Source organism: Lonchura striata, chromosome 13 (assembly GCF_050655825.1).
Source record: "Lonchura striata isolate lonStrDom1 chromosome 13, ASM5065582v1, whole genome shotgun sequence".
Classification (NCBI taxonomy): domain Eukaryota; kingdom Metazoa; phylum Chordata; class Aves; order Passeriformes; family Estrildidae; genus Lonchura; species Lonchura striata.
Window position 1 is genome coordinate 5,680,321 of NC_140715.1, and position 21,892 is coordinate 5,702,212.

At 59.5% G+C, this 21,892-nt stretch overlaps 4 protein-coding genes across 7 annotated transcripts; 3 read left to right on the plus strand and 1 right to left on the minus strand.

The window, feature by feature from the left end:
• TMCO6 (transmembrane and coiled-coil domains 6) lies at nt 1-7,274 on the plus strand. 4 transcript variants are annotated; one of them, XM_021531904.3, is made up of 12 exons: nt 1-122; nt 1,036-1,148; nt 1,439-1,548; nt 1,656-1,839; nt 2,709-2,813; nt 3,349-3,434; nt 3,967-4,083; nt 4,726-4,837; nt 4,926-5,091; nt 5,168-5,262; nt 6,030-6,197; nt 6,811-7,274. In XM_021531904.3, the coding sequence occupies exons 1-12, from the start codon at nt 44-46 to the stop codon at nt 6,967-6,969; spliced, it is 1,494 nt and encodes a 497-aa protein (XP_021387579.3). In that variant the 5' UTR covers nt 1-43; the 3' UTR covers nt 6,970-7,274. The 4 variants fall into 4 exon arrangements, with proteins under 4 accessions (XP_021387579.3, XP_085447293.1, XP_085447291.1 ...); XM_085591167.1 differs by having other exon boundaries at nt 5,028-5,091; XM_085591165.1 differs by lacking the exons at nt 6,030-6,197; nt 6,811-7,274 and having other exon boundaries at nt 5,168-5,895.
• Nucleotides 7,210-8,773, minus strand: NDUFA2 (NADH:ubiquinone oxidoreductase subunit A2). The gene is made up of 3 exons (XM_021531863.3): nt 8,651-8,773; nt 8,438-8,544; nt 7,210-7,406 (listed from the first exon to the last, which is right to left on the minus strand). The coding sequence occupies exons 1-3, from the start codon at nt 8,752-8,754 to the stop codon at nt 7,315-7,317; spliced, it is 303 nt and encodes a 100-aa protein (XP_021387538.2). The 5' UTR covers nt 8,755-8,773; the 3' UTR covers nt 7,210-7,314.
• Nucleotides 8,774-8,918: 145 nt separating this feature from the next.
• On the plus strand, nt 8,919-17,208 carry IK (IK cytokine). The gene is made up of 20 exons (XM_021531897.4): nt 8,919-8,991; nt 9,532-9,598; nt 9,785-9,877; nt 10,269-10,328; nt 10,852-11,019; nt 11,102-11,216; nt 11,431-11,501; nt 11,611-11,657; nt 11,883-12,046; nt 12,166-12,274; nt 12,684-12,723; nt 13,086-13,299; nt 13,551-13,569; nt 14,353-14,431; nt 14,680-14,760; nt 15,292-15,349; nt 15,713-15,801; nt 16,114-16,222; nt 16,788-16,822; nt 16,991-17,208. Exons 1-20 carry the CDS (start codon nt 8,976-8,978, stop codon nt 17,016-17,018), a joined length of 1,662 nt encoding a protein of 553 aa, XP_021387572.1. The 5' UTR covers nt 8,919-8,975; the 3' UTR covers nt 17,019-17,208.
• Nucleotides 17,209-17,852: 644 nt separating this feature from the next.
• On the plus strand, nt 17,853-20,875 carry WDR55 (WD repeat domain 55). The gene is made up of 8 exons (XM_021531896.4): nt 17,853-17,983; nt 18,222-18,373; nt 18,464-18,564; nt 18,630-18,717; nt 18,843-19,022; nt 19,115-19,214; nt 19,316-19,485; nt 19,808-20,875. The coding sequence occupies exons 1-8, from the start codon at nt 17,963-17,965 to the stop codon at nt 20,124-20,126; spliced, it is 1,131 nt and encodes a 376-aa protein (XP_021387571.2). The 5' UTR covers nt 17,853-17,962; the 3' UTR covers nt 20,127-20,875.
• Nucleotides 20,876-21,892: the final 1,017 nt, after the last annotated feature.

The window sequence follows — 21,892 nt, forward strand, 5'->3', positions numbered from 1 at the left end:
CTCCTCCTCCTCCTCCTCCTCCTCCTCCTCCTCCCGCTCCGCCATGTGGGGCCGGCGGCGGGGCGGGCGCGGCGGGCGCAGCGCGGAGGAGCTGCGGGCGCGGCGGCGGGAGCGAGAGGCAGGTCCGGCCGGGGGCAGCGGGCACTGCCGGGGGTTTGCGGGGTCCCCCGGGGGTGAGGGGGTCCCCCAGCTCAGCCCTTGCCGGCCCCATCCCATCCCATCCCATCCCATCCCATCCCATCCCATCCCATCCCCGCCCCATCCCATCCCCGCCCCGCCCGGCCGCGCCCCGCGGGATGCGCGGGGCGAGCGGCGGCGCTGCCCGCTCGGGAAGCGTTCTACAGCTTCGGGTTTAACCCTGGGGTTTCTGCCGTGAATTCCCCGTTTCTTCCACAGCCCCCCCACTGTTCGCGTGTTCCAAGGTCTCGTCTGTGTCTTAGCCTGGAGCAAAGGAGGCTCAGGGGGGCCCTTGTGGCTCTGCACAGCTCCTGACAGGAGGGGACAGCCGGGGGCTCGGGCTGTGCTCCCAGGAACAGGGACAGGAGGAGGAAAAGGCCTCAGGTTGGGCCTGGGCAGGCTTAGGGTGGATATTAAGGAAAATTTCTTTATCAGAAGGGTGGTCAGGCATTGGAACAGGCTGCACACCATTCCTGGAGGTGTTTTCCAAAAACAAGTAGATGGGGCATTTGGGGCATGGCTTAGTGGCCCTGGTGGTGTTCAGTTGAAGGTTGCAGTTGATGATCTTGCACGGCTTTCCTAACTTTAATGATTTTATGGTTGTGTGTGAAATCCAGCCTCAGCTCCCTCCAGCTGGTTTAGTTTTCCTGCCCATTCTCCCAGCAGTGGCTTCACGCTTTGTGTGCCCGACCCTCAGCCCAGCTCCAAGTGCAGTCCCTGCTCGTGCATCCTTCCAGGGATGGATATGAAGCACGGGGAGGAACGGGCAGTTCCCCCCTGGATTAAGGGAGGAATGAGGCTCCTGTGGGGGGATGGAGGAGCGTCCTGCCCCAGGCAGGAGCTGACGTGTCCTGGCAGCTCTCAGGAAGGCCCGGCGGCAGGAGCAGCTGGTCAGCAAGCGGCTCCTGCGGGAGGACAGCGCGGCCCAGGATGGAGCAGACGTCGTGCCAGACCCACTCTCAGAGGATGAGGTGAAGAACCTGATGTTCTCTGTGGCAATGGGGGTCCCGGGGGTCTTCCCCAGACTCAGCATGGAGGCTGGGCAGGGGTGGGTTTGGGAATGGTTCTGCTTCACTGCCAGACTCAGCATGGAGGCTGGGCAGGGGTGGGTTTGGGAATGGTTCTGCTTCACTGCCAGGCACAGTTGAGGCTCTTTGTGCCCACCTTTATGCCCTGGACTCCTTTGCCTCGAGGATTAACGGGGCTAAATCTTAATGCTGGCACTACTGGAAGCTCACCCAGCTCTGAATTCCCTGGCCAGGTTCTGGAGCTGCTCAGGGGGGTGCAGAGAGGCTCGGAGGACAGGAAGCGATTGCTCGGCCGCCTCCGCTGGGCTCTGCAGAACGAGGAGACTCAGCAGAAGTTTGTCAGGTCAGCCCAGGCCTGCCGTGCCTGTTACCAGGGGCATGTCCCGAGGGGCCCTGTCCCTGTGCTTGGGTGGGTGAGCTGGAGGTGACAGCAGCCTTTGTGTCCCTCAGGCTGGACGGCAGCATCCGGACGCTGACCGGGCTCTTCACCAGCAGCCTGGGGGAGCTGCAGCTGGAGGCTGCCCGCTGCCTGCACGAGCTCTCCCACTGCAGCGTCCCCGCCGTGGCCGAGGCGTGTCTGCCTGTCACCTCCTACCTGCTCACCTACCTGTCGGGACACAGCCTGGAGCTCACGGTGAGAGCCACCTGCACCTGGGATCCTTTGGTGAGGTTGGTGGTGGCTCTTCTGCTCACACGTGGCTCATGTGGGAGTGCTGCTGAGAAGGGGCTCTCGGGAAGCCTCTGGAAGCAAAAATCTTTTGGTATCACAGCCTTTGGCCTCAAAGCAGGACTGTTCCCAACAACCTGCCCCTGAGGTGGGGTAACTGAGTTCTTGTGAATCACAGATCCCTTGGGTTGGATTAGAGTGGAGCCACACTGAATGGCCCATGTTTATGTACATATATATGTGTGTATATATGTGGTAGGTTTATTTTAGAACAATTTAGAATGGAGGTATGCAGCCATTTTGGTTGTTATCTATAGAAATAAAACAATATAAAAGTACAATATGTCACTTAAGAAAATATATAAGGACAAGAAAGAAAGGATAGGATTAGACAGAGTGCCTGTGGCTCCATGCTTTGCAACTTGATCTGGAAAGGAGCAAACAGCTGGGGCAGCTCTGGGATGCCCACGTGTTTTCCAGCTGCTCCATGGGAAGCAGACAGGCTTAGAGCTAAGGAGTGAGGTGGGCAGTGACCTCACTGCTGATCCCATGTGAATGCAGCACACAGGCAGGCTCCAGGAGAACCAGAGGGGGCTCAGGGAAATGTCATCCTGAAAAACCTCCAAAGTAGGAGTGATCAGATCCCGGCTTCAGCCAGATAGAAAAAATACTAACTGAAGCTGATGGAGCTGGGAATGGGGTGGCTGGAGAGCCCAGCAGCATCCATCTGTGTTTGCCCCTCCAAAGCCAGCTCCTGCCCTGCTCAGGGCAGTGTGTGGGACTGGGGCTTTGCTGGCTGCCCAGGGGGTCACTCCTGCTCTGCTGTGTTGTTGCAGGAGCTGTGTTTGTACACACTGGGGAACCTCGTAGTAGAAAGTGAGGCTGTGAGGAAGCAACTGCTGCCTCAGGGCATTATTCCAGTGCTGGCATCCTGCATCCAGGTGGGTGAAACAGCTCAGCCACATTTCTGCTGTGCCCTGGAGAGACTTTTCTGGCTGAGTCCTGAGACACCAGCCCTCCTTCCAGCTGTGGGGAAACAGCAGGGAGCTGTTCCCACGAGTGTGAGGGTCACTTGTGGGCTCCCCTCTGCTCATTCTCAGGGCTCAGCTCAGCATCTTGTGCTCTTCTCCAGCTGAGTCCCCCCATCCAGTGGTTGCCTGGTACAGTCTGTAGCACAGGGAGCCCTGTCCCCTCTGCCTGCCCTGGGTCCAGCAGGCTGTGGTTTGCAGGTCCAAATGCTCAAACCAGGATTTCTGCTGCGTTTGGGCTAAGCCCAGTGAATGTGGGGAGGGGGACAGCTCAGCTCTGGTGCGGCCACAGGTTCCTGTGTCCTTCCTAGTCCCCTGTGTTCCCTCTTCTCCAAGCACAGCGGGGCTGTGCCACTCAGCTGGGTTTGGCTGGCACCCCGGGGCCCTGGCTCTGTCAGGAGGGATCAGCTGTGCCAGGAGGGATCAGCTCTGTTCTCTTTGGTTGCAGTCCCCTCACGAGGCAGTGCTGGAAGGCGTGGGCTATGTCCTCTCACAGCTCCTCCAAGCCAAGGAAGCGCCCACGGAGATCATCCCGTGAGTCTGAGCCTCTGAACCCTGCACCAGGATGGGCCCCGGGGCCTCCAGTGGTCTTTGTGTGCTGGGGACACGAGGGACACTTCCCCACCCCAGTGACATTAACAGTGCAGGGCAGAATCCTACCAGAGCTCTGCAAGTTTTGATGCAGATCAGGCAGCAGGGCTTGGCTCCTCTCCCTCAGCCTCATCTGAGCAGACAGCTCTGGTATTTCAGTAAAGGCCAGCATGGAACAGGGAAGGCTCACAGGGAATTCTGGCTGTGTTCCTCTTGCAAAGGAAAAGATCAACTTGACAGCCCCTAGTGCCAGAAATGTGACCCCAGTCAGAGTGTCCTGAGTGTCCCCAGGCCCTGCCATGGACAGGGAGAGCCCAAGGCCCCAGCCCTTGGCTCAGTCCCTTCCAGGTGTGTGTTTGCACCCTGTGGCCCCCAGGATGGGGTACAGCAGCTCGCTGCTCAGGGTTCCTGTCTCCCTGTTGGTCCTGCCTGTGCTCCAGCCTGTGCCTCCATTAACTCTGCTCTCTGACCCCAGGCTGGTCCTGGACTCAGCTCTGCCCCAGCACATGCTCCAGCTGGTCTGCTCTGGCCTCAAGGCTGGCATGGGAGCGGCTGTGGAGTTTGCCTGGTGTCTCCACTACATCATTTGTAGGTAAATGCAGTTTTCTTCTCGCTTTGAATTCCCTGGGGCAGCCAAACAGAGGCACGAAGGTCCTGCAAGGGGATCTGGATTGCCTCCCCTTTTCCCTTGGGAAAGCAATTCCCCAGCCAGCCTGGGTGTCCCATCACTCCTGTCTGAGCACATGTGCTGTTTGCAGGATCACTGAGCTCTTTTACAGGGTGGTAAAGGGTGATGAACCTGATGAGGCTGTTTTTAGTTCTCTGAAATGCCCCCAAATTGCTTCCCCATGCCTGGAGTTGTCCCCCACACTTCCCAAGGCAAGCTCCTTGAATCCTCACACTTGTGGGGTTGGCCCAGGGCCACCCATCTGGGCTGTGCCAGCAATCCCTCCCTGCCACTGGAGCCAAGGAATGAGTAGGGTCAGGGCTATTGTTCCCAGACCCACATAGATACTTCCAGTGAATCTGTTTTTCATGGGCTTTTAAATTTTCTCTTAAGCTCAGAAAAAAATCCGCTATTCCAACGTGAAAGAAACCACTGTTCCAACATGAAACCACCCTGTGGTGGTTCAGGAGAGCGCTCTGAATTCCCAAACCCTGTTGTTTGGTGAGGGGATGTGGCAGTTTCCCCTCTCCAAGCTCCAAGGCCACTGCAGTGTCCCTCCCTTTGCAGGCACGACGACAACGTGCTGCTGCTGGCGCTGGGGGCCGTGCCCGCGCTCACCTCGCTCCTGCTTGACCTGGCTTCCCAAATCCCCCAGGATGCTCCCGAGGGCCTGGAGCTGGTGAGAGCTGGGCAGGGTGCTGGCTGTTGTCAGGATTGCTGTGGGGACACTGCTGAGCTAAAGGGATTGGTGTGTCCCTGTGTCTCAGCTCGTGTGCCCCGTGCTGCGGTGTCTCAGTAACCTGCTGGCACAGCCAGGCTGCCAGGGCCAGGACGGGCGCCTGCTCATCGCCCTCTTCCTCATCCTGCAGTGCTTCCTGCAGCAGCACCCCTTCCTCGTCCAGGAGTGCCTGTGGCTGCTCAACAACCTCACAGGTGAGTGTCCCACGGCTGGTGGCACTGCTGGCATCTGCCCTGGTTTTATTCACACGTTCCTTCTCTGCCCACCCAGCGGATGATCCCTTCTTCTGCTCCGCTCTGCTCTGTCTGGACCTGCTCCCGGCCCTGCTGCAGCTCCTGACGTGTTCCCAGATGGCCACTGTGCTGGTGAGCCTTGCCCCAAGCACTGGGAGTGGTGGGGAAGCACTGGAGTTTCAGGGACATGAATCCCACACTGACAGTGCTGGAGCTGGGGGTGGATGGAGCAGCAGTGACAGCCTGGCAGAAGATCTCATGGGTGGCAGTCACCAGCCACCTCCCCCGCAGCCACTCCAGCTGTGTGCCCTTGGCAGAGCCTTGTCCCAGCATAAGAGTGGTCCCAAGGGAGGTGTTAACTTCAGTCAGCCTGGGAAGGCTCCTGCCTTTGCTTTGAAAGACCCCAAAGCTTTAGGAGATTGGGGACACTGCCAGGAGTGGGTGGCAAGGCTGGGTCTGCCTGACACGGGCATGAACAATGCCTTGGGGTGGGTGTGGAGAAGGCTTTCCAAATTCAGTGGATTGGAAAGCAGGATTGGTGGGCACTTGGTTGTGGGCAAGCACCTGGCAGGACAAGAAAAAAAGGTGGAGAGGAACTTCAAGCAAGGGCATGAGTGACAAAACAGCAGGGAATGGTTTCACACTGAGAGGGCAGGGTTAGATGGGTATTGGGACAACTCTTTCCTGACACAGGCTGCCCAGAGAAGGGATGGGCTTGGAGCAACCTGGGATAGTGGAAGGTGATCCTGGCCATGGCAGGGGTTGGACTGGATGAGCTTTAAGGTCCTTTCTACCGAAACCACTGCACAATTCTGTGACACAGGGAGTGCTGGGGAGCCCTCCCAGGCCTGTCATGAATGTGCCCATGGAGCACTCACTTGCTCCTGTCCCTCCCACAGGTCCTGACCGTGCTGTGCAATGTGGCAGAGAAGGGACAGTTGCAGTGCCAGCGGCTGCTCCAGCAGCCCCTCCTGGCCCAGCTCCTGCCCCTGCTCACACTGCCCGACCCCGAGGCCGTGGGGCAGTGCCTGGAGCTGCTGCACCTCCTCTTCCTGCACTGTCCCGAGGTGAGAGCCCAGTGCAGGATTGTGCAGGGATGGGGAATGATTACTGTGGGGGTTGTTGTTGTTGTGGAGGGGGATGATTATTGTAATTTGATTAACAGTGCCCTCAGTGACTGCCACACTACCCTCTGCCCCTCAGCCGCCAGGCCCCTGCCCAAAGGGGATTTAATGTCATTACATTACACTCTAATGCAGAGGGTGGGTGAAAACCCTTCTTGTGTCTGCAGAGCTCCTTCCTTATTGGCAGGGACTGGTGTTGGGGCAGGCTGTTTCTACCCCAAGTTTTCTGTTGCTCCACTTGCTGCTGATCACAGGAATGCATTCCCTGTGAGGTGGGGAGGCCCTGCACAGGGTGCCCAGAGAAGCTCTGGCTGCAGGATGAGGCTTGGAGCTCCTGGTGGAAGGTGTCCCTGCCTGTGGCAGGGGGTGGGAATGAGATGGGCCTTGAAGTCCTTCCCAGCCAACCACCAGCATGGTGGGAATGACCTGGATTGGGAATGCAGGTCTGGGAGGGCTCTGGGGAATTCCTTCAGCCCTGTTCCCTGGGATGTGGTGGCTTGGGCAGAGATGATCAGCTGTAGCACCCAGCCAGCTCTCACCCTCTCCTCTCACACAGGCTGCTGCTGATTTCACCAGGCAAGGTGGGCACCAGGCCCTGGAGCAGCACCAGAGCACCCCAGAGCTGCAGGAGCGGGCACAGGCGCTGCTGGACGTGGTCAGGCAGCCCCCAGGAGCCCCCAGTGCCTGCCAGGCCACACTGGCTGCCTCCTCCTAGGCCTGCCCCTCCCTTCCCTCCCCTGAACTGCCAGGGGAGAAATAAACTGTTCACCCCATGCCCAGCTTCCCAGAGCTGCTCAGTGCCCAGTGCTGGCTGCATGGGGGCTGGTCCTTGCCACCATCTGGTGCCCCCAGAGCCAGGGGCAGGGCTGAGCTGCAGCCTGGGCAGACTCCCCTGTGCCAGGGAGGGGGGAACGGCTGCATCAGCCATTCTTTGGGCTCTCAGTCACCACCAAGCTCAAGGTAAGCACAGTGTATTTATGAATTGATAAATTAAAGATACATCTTTGACATTCAAGGTAATCAGTGGAGTCTGCAGCACGTGTGTACTTGCTGTCTGCCGTCACGCGTGGCCTTTCACAGCGCTCTCCAGGGCCTTGCCCACTTCATCCACACTCAGGTTGTCCAGTGGGATGCTCTTCTCCTTCCCAAACTCTGTGGGAACACAGGTAGGGTGAGAGGGGGCAGGTGTATGGGTCCTTTGCTGGTGCAAGGTACTGATGTCACAGCCCAGGCTCCCATCACCACCCCTCCACACTTACCATGTCCCAGTGTTCCTCCATTTGACCATGTTATCACTTCCACTTTTCTATTCTCCTCCTTTCCCTTGGAAAGAACTCAAAGCAGCTCAACACCTTTCCCAGTCTCCTTTTGTTAGCTCTGGCTGGGCAGACACATCCAAGAGCAACCCTGTGGCCTTCAGCCTCGTCCCAGCAGGGTGGTCCCCTCAGGAAAGCAGCCTGAGAACTGTTCCTACAGCTGCCCCGACCTGGGCTGACCCCGGGCTCCATTTCCATCCCAGTCCCACCCAGACATATGAGACTCCCCTCTGGGAAACCTGTGCTTAATGAGTCATTGCATCTTTTTAAAAGGTTCTCAATTAATTTTTTCCAGCCCAGATGACCTTTGAGGATTTGTTTTCCTTTCCAGCGGGGCTTTTCTGCTCCCTTCTTGGTGTTTCACTGAGAAGGCAGTGAAAATAAAGGAGAAACAGCCGCATTTTTGTGTAGTGACTGGGTTGGGAGATGACAGCCAGAGGCTGGAAAGACCCTGCTGAGCACCAGGCCCTGCTCTGCTTCCTGCGGATCACTTCCCTGGAGTGATCGCACGGCCTGGCCCGAGGGCAGCTGCTGCTCTCCAGCAGCATCCCTGCTGCAAGCCCTGAACAGCCGAGCTGCAATTTCCGCTGGAGGCTGGGCAGGCCCTGGCACGGCTGCCCGGAGCGGCTCTGAGTGCTCCGGCCAGGCCGGGCGGGGCTGGGAGCACTTGTGTCCGTGCCCTTGGCATGAGGTGGCAGCGGATGAAATCGCTTTAAAATCGCTTCTAACCCGGCCAGTCCGTGATTCTCCCCATCCACGCACGTCCCTCCGAGCCTTCCCAAACCAGCGCCGCTCCCTCAAGTCCCTTCCCACCCCAGCCATTCCCTGATCACTCCATGCTGCTTCCCGGCGGGCACCCCTACTTACCGTACCGAGCCCAGAGCTTGGGCTGGATACCGGAGCACTCGCGGATCAGGATGGGGAAGTCGGGATTTGCCTTCTTCAGGGTCACATAGTGATTCTCGATGAATTCCCTGCGGAGGGAAGGAGGAGCGGCGGGTCCCTGCAGCTCAGCCCGAGGCCGTCTCGCTGCCCTGGAGGAGCACCCCCGGCCCCGTCCCGGCCCCTCCCCGCGCTGACCTGACGCCGCGGCTGCCGGCGGAGCGCTGGCACAGGTGGATGCGGAGCTCCCTCAGCGCCTTGCCCAGCCCGCCCCCGATGCGCTGCACGGTGCCCGCCGCCATCTTCCCTGCCCGGACACCTGCGCGGGGGCGGGACCGCGGCGCCTCCGCCAATCGCAGCGCCCGCCGTGGCACATCCACCAATGGGAGCAGCCGCCGTGATCGCAGCTGCCAATGGGAGCGGCGGCCGTGACGGCAGCCGCCAATGGGAGCGGCGGCCGCGGGGCACGCTGGGAGGGCAGCGCCGAGCGGAAGGGACGCGCAGCGGAGCCGGGAGCGCCGCGATGCCGGACCGCGACAGTGAGTGTGGGGACAGGGGGCACGGACAGGGACATGGGGCATTCCCGGACACCCCGCGGCCGCGGCACTTGTCCCGCGCGGGGCTGTCGCGGCGCTCGGGGCGGAGCCGGGCCCGGGCCCGGTGCGGGGGTCGGTGTAGGCCCAACTGGCGCTGGGGACCGCCGGGGACCCCGGCCCGGTGCAGGGACAGCCGTGCGGGGAACGGGCGCGGGACAGACCCTGCGGCAGCCCGAGGCTGCGCGGGGCTGAGCTCAGCGCGGGGCCGGCCCCGGGAGTGCGGCCGGCCGGGGTTTCGGGCTTTGGGAGGGTGCGGGGGCAGTCCCGGGGTGCGGGGCTGGGGACACGCTCGGGAGGGCCCTGAGACACCCCGAAGGCGCAGAGCCGCAGCGGCACCGAGAGCCCGTGTCCTGTGCGGGCGGGCGAGGCCGGCCCGGAGACAGCGGGCTGGGATCCAGGCGGGCGCTGATGCTGCCGTGGTTTCTGGGAGGGTGTGACGCTGTGCGGGCAGTGCCTGAGCTCTCTCTCTCTCCTGTCCATCAGATGAGCCCTTCTCCAACCCCCTGGCCCCCGAGGGCCACGATGTGGACGACTCGCACTCCTTCCACCAGTGAGTACAGCCCTGGGGCACTGAGGCACCCAGGCCCATTCCTCTGGGGAAGCTGGAGGTCACTGGCACAGTCCAGCCTTTGGGACTTCTCCCTGGGTACCTGGTGCCCATCTCGGTCACACAGGACCTGCTCCTCCTCCAGAGCTCTTTGGGAATGATGATTTCTGTTCCTTCCCTCCCTTGCAGGTCCAAGCTGACCAATGAAGACTTCAGGAAGCTTCTCATGACCCCGCGGGCTGCGCCAACATCTGCGCCACCCTCCAAATCTCGCCACCATGAGTGAGTAGGGCTCTGTTTCACACGTCCACGGGATAATCTGTGCCCAGCTGACCCTCTCCCCTGTATTCTGCAGGGGAATATCTACAGGGGCTTTTGGCAGTTAGTGTGGGAAGTGGAGAAGCAGCTGGGTCAGGGCTGTTGTAAAGAAAAGAGCTAGGCTTCGTGGCTGTTAAGACACTCTGTGCAGGAGGCAGATTTGGTTTGGTGAAAATCAGTCTTTTCCTTTCCACTCTCTGCTGACAGTGTAGAATTAGGGGGAAATGAAGGGTGAGAGACTGTTCTGTTCTATCTCTGAGCACCTCAGTGCTCTGCTGTGTCTGAGGGACTGTTCTGCCCACCTGTTGCCCATGTGGCTCTGCAGACTGTACATGTGTTTTTCACCCTTTTCCAGGATGCCCCGGGAGTACAATGAGGATGAAGATCCAGCTGCTCGCAGGAGGAAGAAGAAAAGGTAAGTGGGGGAAGAGATGCAACAGGACTTGTCATTATGCATCATGTCCTGTCAGTGGAAGCATTTCTGATTTGCTGTGCTCCCAAAGAGGGTCTTGAGTGGATTATTTAAGAGCTTTGGAGAAAAGCTCAGGCTGAGGAACTGTCACTACTTGTAGGAACATCTGTGGGAGGGCAGCAGTAGGATGGGGCTGAAGCTTCACCTCCAGAAGAAGCAGGAGAGGCCCTGTGGGTTTCTGGGAGAGCAGGGCAGTGGTGGTGCACTGATCACTGTGTGCTTTGGAGCATGTCTGCACAGCAGGACTGCACTGGACCCTTCCCTTTGGAAGGGAGGATGGAACTCCTCCTTAGCTGGCTTCAGTACAGCAGTTTCCTCCAGGCCTGCTATGTCCCGTGGCACCCTAGTGTGTATCTGGGGAAGGGATGGGTAGCAGAATGGGTGTGTGGGGGGCCTCAGGGGCTGTTACCTGACCTCACAAACATGAGCAGGTCGCTCCTAACCCCGAGCTGTTTGCCACCCCCAGTTACTACGCCAAGCTGCGGCAGCAGGAGATCGAGCGCGAGAGGGAGCTGGCCGAGAAGTACCGGGATCGAGCCAAGGAGAGGAGAGATGGAGTGAACAAGGACTACGAGGAGACAGAGCTGATCAGCACCACTGCCAACTACAGGGCTGTGGGGCCCACGGCTGAGGCGTATGTGGGCTCTGCTGGGGCCTGGGCTGGCCAGGCTGATCCGGGGGCCTGGCCCTCACCTGGCTCTGGTCTCGTTGCACAGGGATAAATCTGCTGCGGAGAAGAGGAGACAGTTGATCCAGGAGTCCAAGTTCTTGGGTGGTGACATGGAGCACACTCACTTGGTGAAGGGTCTGGACTTTGCTCTGTTGCAGAAGGTGAGTGCAGATATCACCGTGCTGCTCTTGCCCTGTCCTCTGCCACAGACACGCAGGGTGGGTGCCACTGCTTGGCCTTGGCAGTGTGGATTTCCCTTCCCAGGATTTCCCTTCCTGGGAAGGGTTGCTGCAGGGCTGGGGATCTGATGGGGCTCACAGGTGGGCAGCAATGGCATGGGTTGGGCTGTAATGTGTGGATTTACTCTGCATCCAGGTACGGGCTGAGATTGCCAGCAAGGAGAAGGAAGAGGAGGAAATGATGGAGAAGCCCCAGAAAGAAACTAAGTGAGTGATTGAGTATTTTGCATTCCTGAGTGCAGGTGCTTGCCAGAGAGTAGGATGCAGAGGAGCCATTCACTTGGCTCTAATATTTCTGGTTTCTGTTCCTGTTTAGGAAAGATGAAGATCCTGAGAACAAAATTGAATTTAAGACCCGCCTAGGTAAGACTGTGTTGATGTGGCTGTTCCCCACCTTGTCTGTGCTGTGAATGTGGGAGAAATCCTGGAGGGTGAACGGAGGAAGGAAAACTATTGGAGGGGGAGAGTCCTGAATTTGAGGACTGAAGGAAGTGTGTGCTTAGGAGGCGATTCTCATATTGCTGATAAATTAAACACGCTTCACTTTGGGCTTGTCCTCTGCTTTCCCACACTTTTCCCTCTGCCCAGGCCGCAACATTTACCGCATCCTGTTCAAGAACAAGACCTACGAGCGGAACGAGCTGTTCCTGCCGGGCAGGATGGCCTACGTGGTGGATCTGGATGATGAATATGCCGACACCGATATCCCCACCACGCTGATCCGCAGCAAGGCTGACTGCCCCACCATGGAGGTACCCAGCTGGCCTGCAGCCTGCTGCACCTCACTGCTCTGAGCTGGCCAGAGCAGGTTGCTCTGGGAGGGGTTCCCTCTCAAGGGAGTGGGATGCTTCCTCGTGGATTTCCCTTTCAGGCACAGACCACGCTGACCACCAACGACATTGTCATCAGCAAGCTCACACAGATCCTGTCCTACCTCAGGCAAGGCACCCGCAACAAGAAGCTCAAGAAGAAAGACAAAGGTAGGAGGTGAAAGGAGCAGGGTAATAGGATTTTAGTGCTTGGAGCATATCCCAAGGGAGTGGGATGTGTTTTGGTTTGTAGTATTGCCCTGTGCCATGAGGCAGTGGGCTTGGAGAACAGTGATTTCCTTAGTGCTGTGGCCTGAAGGCAGGAGCACATTGGACAGGCTGCTGGGAAATTAGAGCTGTGAGCGCACCTCATGGTGGTCTGCTCTTTTTGATGAAGGCCCAGTTCCTTGGGGAAATGGCCCCTCTTGGGGAGGGACACAATGGCTTCCTGGAGGGGCTGGGTATGATGTGACATCCTCCAGGCTTGCCACTCCTGCACCTTGGACCCTGGACAAGGATGGGGAGCAGCACAGGGGGCAGAGTGGGTGACGTGCCTCTCACTGCTGCTGTGTCCTTGCAGGGAAGCTGGATGAGAAGAAGCCTCCTGAAGCTGATATGAAGTAAGTGCCTCCCTTCCCTCAGGCTATGGGGTCACAGCTCTGTCCCTTTGGGAATGGCTTTTTGGCCCAGCATATTTAGTTTGGAGCTGCTGGACCTGCAGTTTGTAGGACAAGGCTGAAGGCAAGCTTTGGATTTCAGGCTTGAGGCAGGTGAGGGCTCACTATTGCCCTGGACCACACAGCTCAGGTCCTGCAGCAGAAGGGAGCAGAGTACAGTGATATCTCTGACAGATGTGGAAACCATTTCCATATCTACTGTCCTTAGCTCTTGGTGCTGGTCCTGTATGTTCCAGGTGACAAGGAGGTGGTTATGGCCTCTCTTCCTGCAGCACACGTAACTCCAGGCTCTTTTCCACTTGTAGCATCTTTGAAGACATTGGGGATTATGTGCCCTCCACTGCCAAGATGCCACGGGACAAGGAACGGGAGAGATACCGGGAGAGAGAGCGGGACCGGGAGCGAGACCGGGAGCGAGAGCGTGACAGGGACCGGGAGCGCGAGAGGGACAGGGAGCGGGACCGGGAGGAGGAGAAGAAGAGGCACAGCTACTTTGAGAAGCCCAAGGCTGATGATGAGGTGAGTCTCTGCTCCTGAAGGACTGTCCCACCTGAGATCTGCCCTTTGTGGGGTCGTGGGGCTTTGGGTATCTCTGGTTGTGCCTCTACACATGGCAGTGTCAGCTCTTGCTGAGCTCTGCCTGTCCCCAGGACTTGCTGGGTGGCTGGGTGCTTGTCCTGTCCCTCAGCAAGTGAGGCAGCACTGCACAGCCTGCTGGGTTTGTGGTTCAGCTCTGTGTGCTTGACACTGTCTCTCCCTCTTCTTTGCAGCCCACAGACATCGACAAAGGTGAGTCAAGTGGTGTGGGTACCTGAGAGGGTAGGACAAGGGGGAATGGCTTTAAGTAAAAAGAGGAGAGATGTAGACTAGATACTAGGAATTCTCTCTGTGAGGGTAGGGAGGCCCTGGCAGAGGTTGCCCAGAGAAATTGGGGCTGCCCTATTGCCACACTACGACACAAATTAACTCACACACACTAAGATCAAAAGAGCAAAAGAAAGTAACTTTTGGTTCTGACCTTGCAATATATAGAATTCTAAAAGTGACAGTGGATTTGAGGATGAAATTGCTACCTCTCCAACCACACTGGTCAAACCAACAGTCCATCAGTTCTCTCCTCCCACAAAGAAGAATGCAAAACAATCATTATTTACATGAACAGTGCATGAGAACTCCAGTAGAAATATGTAAACACCAAAAGGCATAGAAAACTTCTAAAAGAACTTTGAAACTTTTAAAAGAACAGGGTGCCACCTTATCTCTGGAAGTGTTCAAGGCCAGGTTGGACAGGGCTTGGAGAAATCCAGGATAGTGGAAAGTGTCCCTGCCTATGGTGGGGAGTTGGAACAAGACAGGCTTCAAGATCCATTGAACACAAGCTGTTGTAAGATTCCAGGTCTCCTGGGATCAGCTGACCCCATCAGTGCCAAACTGGTTTGCTCCTCCTCTTGAACCTTACGTGAGGCAGTTTATCCTACCTGTTACTGTGTCCCAAAGGGACTCTGCCCAGCCTGTGCTCTGCATTGAGCTGTTCTTCCTCCCAAATGTAACCTGCTGCTTTCTCTACCCCAGGACCTGGCTCAGCCAAGGAGCTCATCAAGTCCATCAATGAGAAGTTTGCTGGAGCTGCTGGCTGGGAGGGAACAGAGCCATATCCTTTACTGTCTGTCTGTGCCAGCCTGGCTGGCTGAGGGGCTGGGCTGACCTTGCAGGCACAAGCACGTCTGGGGGGCTGCCCTGCCTCACCTGGTAGCAGGGAAATGCTTCTCCCACACCAAACAAAAGCTCTGCACCCCCTGGTTTGGTTGTGTTGGGGCAGGAAGGGGTTTTCCAGCTGGCTGTGCCCAGCCTGCAGCTGTAAGGCTCAGCTCATGTGGTGCTTTCCTTAACTGCTGCCACTTTGAAGAAGCCAGAAGACAAGAAGCAGCTGGGAGACTTCTTTGGCATGTCCAACAGCTATGCTGAGTGCTACCCTGCCACGTAAGGAGCAGCGGGAAGCTGTGGGGTGGGAGCAGGGCATGCCGAGGGGCTGCTGTTCTCTGGCAGCAAGAACTTGAACATCAGCCCCACTACTTGTTGGGGAGCAGGCCTGGCCTTGTCTGTGGCAAAAGCTGATTAGTAAAACCACCAAGCCCTTGGTTCAGCCTGTTCTTAGCTGCTCTCTGCTGTTAGTGGCTGCCTGGAGCCTGCTGCCCCTCAGAGCTAGGGGGAGGCTGAGGTGGCTGGGAATCTGCTGCATTCCCTGTTATCCATGTGGTTGTGAAGCTCTGGCCTCCCTCAGTGGAAGAGGAACATCTTCCAGCCTGCAGAATCATCCTGGAAGCATTTCCAACCTTGGATACCCTGTGATACAGGTCACCTGCTGGGCTTACAGCTGGGGCCACTTCCCTCTGGTCCAGGAACTAAGTGTGTTTGGTCCAAGGCCATGAGACTTGACTCCCACTAGCTCCAAGGTCCTGATCCATCTCATGGACCCACTCTGAGCCCTTTCCTTGCTTTTTTTCTCCCCAGAATGGATGATATGGCTGTGGACAGTGATGAGGAGGTGGACTACAGCAAAATGGATCAGGTATGTTGGCACCAGCCTTTAGGGGCAGCCAGCAAAATAGGCACCAGTGCCAGCTGAGAGGATCCCATGGGAAAGAAGCAGCACTGGAGCTGGCTGCTGAGTGAGCTGTGGGGTTTGCTGATCACCTCCTGTTGTGTCAGGGAGCAAACTGGTGTCACTGGCATTTGACCCAGAGTTGTTGACAGGCCTGCTACTCTGTTCTGACTTACCTCTTCCACAAAATCTGTCTGGAACTTTTTGGGGAGGGGATCTGGAGCTGAGGCCATTGATCTGAGGCTGGTGGGAGATGGAGCCTCGTGGCTGGGTGTGCAGGGCTGTGTGAGAAGCCCTCCCAGCAGCAGCTGAGTTCTTCTCTCCCTGCAGGGTAACAAGAAGGGGCCTCTGGGCCGCTGGGACTTCGACACGCAGGAGGAGTACAGCGAGTACATGAACAACAAAGAGGCTCTGCCCAAGTGAGTGCAGCCCTCAGGAAGGGCCGAGCGAGGGTTCTGGGTGGGATGGCCGTGCTGGCCAGGGCTGGGTGCTGGGGCAGCTTAAAGCAAGCTGGGGGCTCCCTTGTGAGAACCTGAGGAGGAGTGGTGGTCCTGGCCCTGGTGATTTGTTTTTGTTCTCAGTGTCACTCTTGAAGACTCCAGCCCAGGCACTGCTTTGGGAGGCTCAGGCCAGCTCTGGAGCTCGTGCTCGTGGCTGGGGAGATGTGTCCCTTCCTGTGGCAGGCTGTGGATCCCCTGTGAGTGCTGAGCCATGTCTTGCTCCTTCTCCAGGGCAGCCTTCCAGTACGGCATCAAGATGTCTGAGGGACGCAAGACGCGCCGCTTCAAGGAGACCAACGACAAGGCGGAGCTGGACCGGCAGTGGAAGAAGATCAGCGCGGTGAGTGCCCAGCTGGGCTGCCCTGCTGTGCCAGGAGCTCCCACCCAGCCATGGCCAGCGTGTGTGAGAGCACCAGGGCTGGCTCTCTACCTGCTGGATTTGCTCCTTACGAGAGCATCAGCCAAGTACTTGGGGCTTCAGTATTGCAGAGGTGTCTGGAGCTCTATTTGGAACCGTTGTCCTGGGAGCAGCCCCAGTCTGGGGCCCTTTGCTCTGGGCTGTGCAGCAGATGAATGTGTCCAAAGCCATTAGTTTGGAGCCATCCAAAGGGGATTGTAGGGGACAGGACATGCCTAGTGGCTCCCTGTTTGCCAGCTGGCAGAGCTAGGGCTTGTCCTGGCAGGGTGAGCAGTATGGGATGGGCTGGGGAAGATGAGAACAAATGGTTTGTGGTGGCCAAGGAGCAAAAGGTAAACAGGCCCAGCTTCTCCAGCTGTAGCTCACCTCAGCTTGCTCTGGCCTGGCTGCAGCTCTCCCCAGGTGTATCTCGCACCCTCCAGCCCCTCTGCTAGCTGTGAGCAGCCAGATCCCCTGAGGGTAACAGGATTTTGTGCTTTCTCTTCAGATCATCGAGAAGAGGAAGAAGTTGGAGGCTGATGGGTAAGTACACTGGTCTTTGTTGCTCAGCTGCAGGGGCCCTGCTGGAGCCCCTCACGTTCTGTGGTGTGAAAGTGTGGATGTCAGTGCTGAGCTCTCAATGCAGGGGGGGTGGAGCTGCCTGCCCTGCATCTCTCACCACTCTCCTACCCCTCTCTCTCTCTCTTCCAGGGTTGAGGTGAAACGTCCCAAGTACTGATTTCTTCCTCCCTCTCCTGGAATCCTGGCCTGATGGGAGCTGCCTTCCTGGAGCGTGCTGGTGTGCTGTCCTTGCTCCACACACCGTCCACTCTCTGCTCAGGGCTGGGGGCTCTTCCCTCCATCTCTTCTTTGCTCTAGAGCCTGTGCTGTGTAAATGTTGTAACCTTAATAAAATCACATTAAATTTGTGTGTGAGCATCTGTTTGTGTGTGCAGAGATGAGGGGTCTGGGCACATTCTGGTCTCCTTCGGAGCAGCAGTGGTGCTACGACTCTTGGGTCTGACAGAGCAAACCGTGGCTCAGTGTAATTTATTGTGGGAGCCTTTTGGGCTGGGGGCAGCATCTGGATAAAATTAACAAGTCTATTTGAAAGCAATAATCCCAGCTATGCATTCTGTGCCTCAAGGCAGGGGGAAGAAATGGGACCCTGAGCTGGGGTGCAGCACGAGCAATCACCTGAAGCAGAGGATGTGCAAGCTGCTCTAGGCGCTGGCAGAGGGCAGCTCTGTGTGTGTGTGTTGGAGCCAGCACCAGGCAAAGCTTGTTCCCTCAGGGCAGGGCCAGCAGCGAGCTGGGATGGCCCCTCGGGGCGGGGGCGCTGCTGGTGCTCCCTGGCTGGGCTGGGGTCTCCAGGGGGATCCTGCTGGCCCCAGACCCTACAAGGGGTGGAAGTGGCACCTGGTCCGTGGCCCCTGGGAGCAGAGAGGAGATGACGGTGTCAATTAGGGAGCCTGTGGGGCTCCCAGCGGTGAAGCCCTAAAGAACAGGAAGCCATGAGCCGGCGGGCAGCGACCTGGTGAGATGTGGCCACGGCCGCCCGCGGGCCGGAGCCCCGCACGCTGGAGCCCCGGGCCGGCGCCGCTCCCGGGCCGGGCTGTGCCGGGTAAACAGGGGCGGGGATGTGCAGATGAGAGGCGTGGCCGTGCAAAGCAGCAGGGCGCCATGGCGGCCGCCATGGAGGAGGTGAGCACGCGTGGGGCCGCGGAGCCCGGAGCCGGCGGCCCCGGTCCCACGGCCCCGCTCCCCCGAGGAGCCCCAGCAGTCCCCGGAGCCGGCGGCCCCGGTCCCACGGCCCCGCTCCCCCCAGGAGCCCCAGCAGTCCCCGGAGCCGCCGGCCCCGGTCCCACGGCCCCGCTCCCCCCAGGAGCCCCAGCAGTCCCCGGAGCCGGCGGCCCCGGTCCCACGGCCCCGCTCCCCCCAGGAGCCCCAGCAGTCCCCGGAGCCGGCGGCGCGGGAGCCGCGAGTGCGGGACGCCCCCGAGGACATTTGTCTGGAGGCCACGGCCAACGCCATCGCGCTGCACCCGGCGCGGCCGCTGCTGGCCGCGGGGGACGTGGACGGCGATGTGTACCTGTGAGTGGGGCCGGGGCTGCGGCGGGCGTCCCGGCTCTGGGGCTCCCCGGCCGCCCGCGGGGTCCCAGCCAGCACTCCCGGTGCCGGCAGGTACTCGTACTCCTGCACCGAGGGCGAGAACCGGCAGCTCTGGTCCTCGGGACATCACCTCAAGTCGTGCCGGGACGTGGCGTTCTCCCAGGACGGGCAGAGTGAGTGCGGGGACGTGGGGTGGCAGCGGGGGACGCCGGGCGGGGGCACTAACGCGGCTCTCCAGAGCTTTTCACTGTGTCCAAGGATAAGTCCATCCACATTCTGACAGCGGAGGAGGGACGGCTGGAAACACGCTTCCCCAAGGCCCACGAGTAAGTCCGTGCAGGCGGCTCGTTCTGGGCACAAGGGCTGGGCTGTCCCCTTCCCTCCCGCGGCAGGACCACACAGCCCTGGGCCTGCTCTGGGAGCCGTGACCGTGGGGCCGGGGTCTCTGCAGATCGGCCCTCAACTGCGTGCTGCCCATCGACCACCACATCTTTGCCACGGGCGACGACGGCGGGGCAGTGAAGGTGTGGGACCTGCGCAGGGGCAGTGCCATCCTGGAGGCACGGCAGCAGGAGGAGTACATCAGTGCCATGACAGTGGATGGCAACGGCAAGATCCTACTGACAGCCAGGTACCAGAGGGGCTTCGTGGCCTTGGGGTCGGGTTCCCCATGTCCATTCATGGCTGCAGTGCCCTGTGCCATGTCCCTTCCACCTCCCACAGTGGTGATGGCACCCTGGGCGTCTTCAACGTGAAGCGACGGCGCTTTGAGCTGGTCTCGGAGCCGCAGAACGGTGACCTGACGTCTGTGGTGCTGATGAAGGTTGGCACTGCTCCCCAGCGTGGAGCAGGATCCCACAGCTCCCTGTCCTCGCTCTGAGTTTTTTGTTGTGCCTGTATCTCACTGCCCTCCCTCGTGCCTAGAGGGGGAGGAAGGTGGCGTGTGGCTCCAGCGAAGGCACCATCTACCTCTTCAACTGGGACGGCTTCGGGGCCGCCAGCGACCGCTTTGCGCTCAGGGCAGAGACCATTGACTGCATGGTGCCCGTCACGGACAGCATCGTGTGCGTGGGGTCCCTGGACGGAGTCATCAGGTCAGGGGGTGCGGTGGGGAGGGGGTGAGGGAGAACGGAGAGGGATGGGATGGAACGGTGTGGGATCAGGTGTGGGATCAGGTGGGACCATGGGGGTGGGATGGGGTAGGGAGGGGAGGGTGGTGGGATAGGAAGGGGAGAAGAGTGGGCTGGAGATGGGGTGGGATGGAGAGGGAGTGAGGTAGGGAATTGAGGGTGGGATGGGATGGGGAGGAATGGGAAGGGGTGCAAGTGAGGGGCTGTGGGATGGGATCAGCCTTGCTAGGACACGGGACGGGAGGGCAGAGGGCGTCCCGGCCCTCAGCGCCCCGTGCCCGCCCAGGGCGGTGAACGTGCTGCCGAACCGCGTGCTGGGCTGCGTGGGGCAGCACCTGGGCGAGCCCATCGAGCAGCTGGCCCTGGCCGCGGACGGGAAGCTCCTGGCCAGCAGCGGCCACGACCAGAAGGTGAAATTCTGGGACGTATCGGCGCTCGGCTCCATGGTGGTCGATGACTACCGCCGGAAGAAGAAGAAGGGCGGGCCGCTGCGCGCCCTCAGCAGCAAGGCGCTGGGCAGCGGCGAGGATTTCTTCGCCGACCTGCGGGACGAGCCCGAGCCGGCGGCGGAGGGCGGCGACAGCGGCGACAGCGACAGCGACTGAGCGGCCCCTCAGCGCCGCCGCCCCGCCCGGCGCGGGGGCGGGGCTCTGCGCGTCCCCTAGCGGGGCGCGGCCAATCAGAGCCGCAGCCCCAGAGAGTGCCCGCCTACGGGGCGTGGCCTCGCTGCAATGCTACCGCTGTCGGTGGGCAGGACGCTGGCGTTCTGATTGGCTCCTAGGGCTGCCACTCAAGCTCGGCTGTGGGCGCGCTCTTAAAGGGGCAGCGCGTGTCGGAGCGGGTGGGGGTCTGGTAGGGGACAGCGGCTGTGGGGGCGGAGGCGGCGGGGGTGTCCCGGACGGGGGGACAGGCTGGGGGTGGAGAGGCTGAGGGGCTGCCGGAGACACCGCAGGGAGCAGCGGGCTGGGGCACATGGCTGGGGCGAGGGGAACCGTGCGGGGTCCGTGAGGGACGGGGCTGGGGGCTCTGGTCACTGCGTGGGTGAGGGGGAACCGCTGAGGGTCCCTGGGGTGGGCGATGCAGGGCTGGGGGTCCCTGAGGGGGATGCAGTGCTGGGGGTAATGCTGGGGTTTGCTGGTGTATTTGGGGGTCCCTTGGGTTGTTTTGGGATGGGGAGGCAGGGCAGTTCTCAGGAGGGGTGAGGGAGGGGGTGACATGGGGTTCTGGGGTGCCTGGCCAGGACAGACAGGTTCATCGCTTCCCTGCCTTGCTGTCCCAACAGATCAACTACCTGTTGTTAATTAATTAAGACTTTAGCTCTGTTAGAAATAAACCCAGTGCCTTTCTCTTCCCAGTGCCTTGTGCTGATGGTTTGGCTCATCCTCATGAGGCACAGACTTGCAGTGTGCCTCAGGAAGGACACGCAGACTTGCAGGGAGTGCAAGAAAGAACCTAAAGATTGCACCCCAAGATTCTTGGAGGATCCTGGGGATCTCCAAAAGGAACAGGGATGGGACTTGGGTGCTGCCAGACTTGGTGGGCCCAGCTGTGCATCACAGTGTATCTTGAGTGGGGAGGGGGACAGGGATCCCTCCCAGGCTGGGGATGAGCAGAGTGGGCAGCAGGGTCTGGAACAGCGTCTGGCAGGGCCGGATGCTGCGGCCACGGCCCCTGCAGGAGCCCCTGCACCTGCTGGGGAACGGGGCAGGTCTGGTGCAGTTCCACCAGCATTCCTACTCCTGGCTGTGGCAAACATCCCCCACTGCATTCCCAGCACTGCCTGGGAGCCCTTGGAGCACCAACTGCAGCCCCCAGGTGCTGCTGGCCCAGGGGTTTGTGCTGCACCTGCGGGGCCAGAGACATGGTCAGAGACATTCCTGGGGCTGGGGGTGTCTACCCACCATCTATGAAACTCAGAGACGCCTGGAGAGCATAAAGGGGTGTCCTGGTTTGAATGACAGGTGTCTGCTACGGAAGGCAGGAGCCTCCCTTGGAGTGGTTTTTGTCCCTTAGCAACAAAAAATGGGGGAAGATTTCTAAGACAAGAGAAAAACAAAAGGAAAAACCCCAACCTCCCCAACAAGGTGCTACCAAATATCCCAGAGGACCACCAAGAGACACTGGGGAGGACATCAGGAGGCACTCAGAGGAGCCTGGGGGGTATCAAAAGCTGGTCAGAAAGAGACGAGTGATTAGAAGAGAACAAAGATCGAGGTGTTAGGGAACACTGCTTCCCGCACAATGGGCCCACCAGGCTCTAAAACTCAAAATCCTACCCTGTCCCTTCCCCTGCCTATCCTGGTGTGTGGGGAGAGCACTGATGTGCACTGGCCAGGCAGGGAGCTGAGGATGCAGGAGGAAAAGATGACAT

Coding starts and splice junctions, on each gene's coding strand:
- TMCO6 (XM_085591165.1), top strand. CDS start 44: ATGTGGGGCCGGCGGCGGGGCGGGCGCGGCGGGCGCAGCGCGGAGGAG. Junction 4,838..4,925: donor CTCCCGAGGGCCTGGAGCTG/GTGAGAGCTGGG, acceptor CCTGTGTCTCAG/CTCGTGTGCCCCGTGCTGCG. Junction 5,092..5,167: donor GCTGCTCAACAACCTCACAG/GTGAGTGTCCCA, acceptor CTGCCCACCCAG/CGGATGATCCCTTCTTCTGC.
- NDUFA2 (XM_021531863.3), bottom strand. CDS start 8,754: ATGGCGGCGGGCACCGTGCAGCGCATCGGGGGCGGGCTGGGCAAGGCG. Junction 8,545..8,650: donor GCCGGCAGCCGCGGCGTCAG/GTCAGCGCGGGG, acceptor TTCCCTCCGCAG/GGAATTCATCGAGAATCACT. Junction 7,407..8,437: donor CAAGCTCTGGGCTCGGTACG/GTAAGTAGGGGT, acceptor GTGTTCCCACAG/AGTTTGGGAAGGAGAAGAGC.
- IK (XM_021531897.4), top strand. Junction 9,878..10,268: donor TCCAAATCTCGCCACCATGA/GTGAGTAGGGCT, acceptor ACCCTTTTCCAG/GATGCCCCGGGAGTACAATG. Junction 11,658..11,882: donor TGAATTTAAGACCCGCCTAG/GTAAGACTGTGT, acceptor CCCTCTGCCCAG/GCCGCAACATTTACCGCATC.
- WDR55 (XM_021531896.4), top strand. CDS start 17,963: ATGGCGGCCGCCATGGAGGAG. Junction 18,374..18,463: donor GTGGACGGCGATGTGTACCT/GTGAGTGGGGCC, acceptor CGGTGCCGGCAG/GTACTCGTACTCCTGCACCG. Junction 19,215..19,315: donor CGTCTGTGGTGCTGATGAAG/GTTGGCACTGCT, acceptor CCTCGTGCCTAG/AGGGGGAGGAAGGTGGCGTG.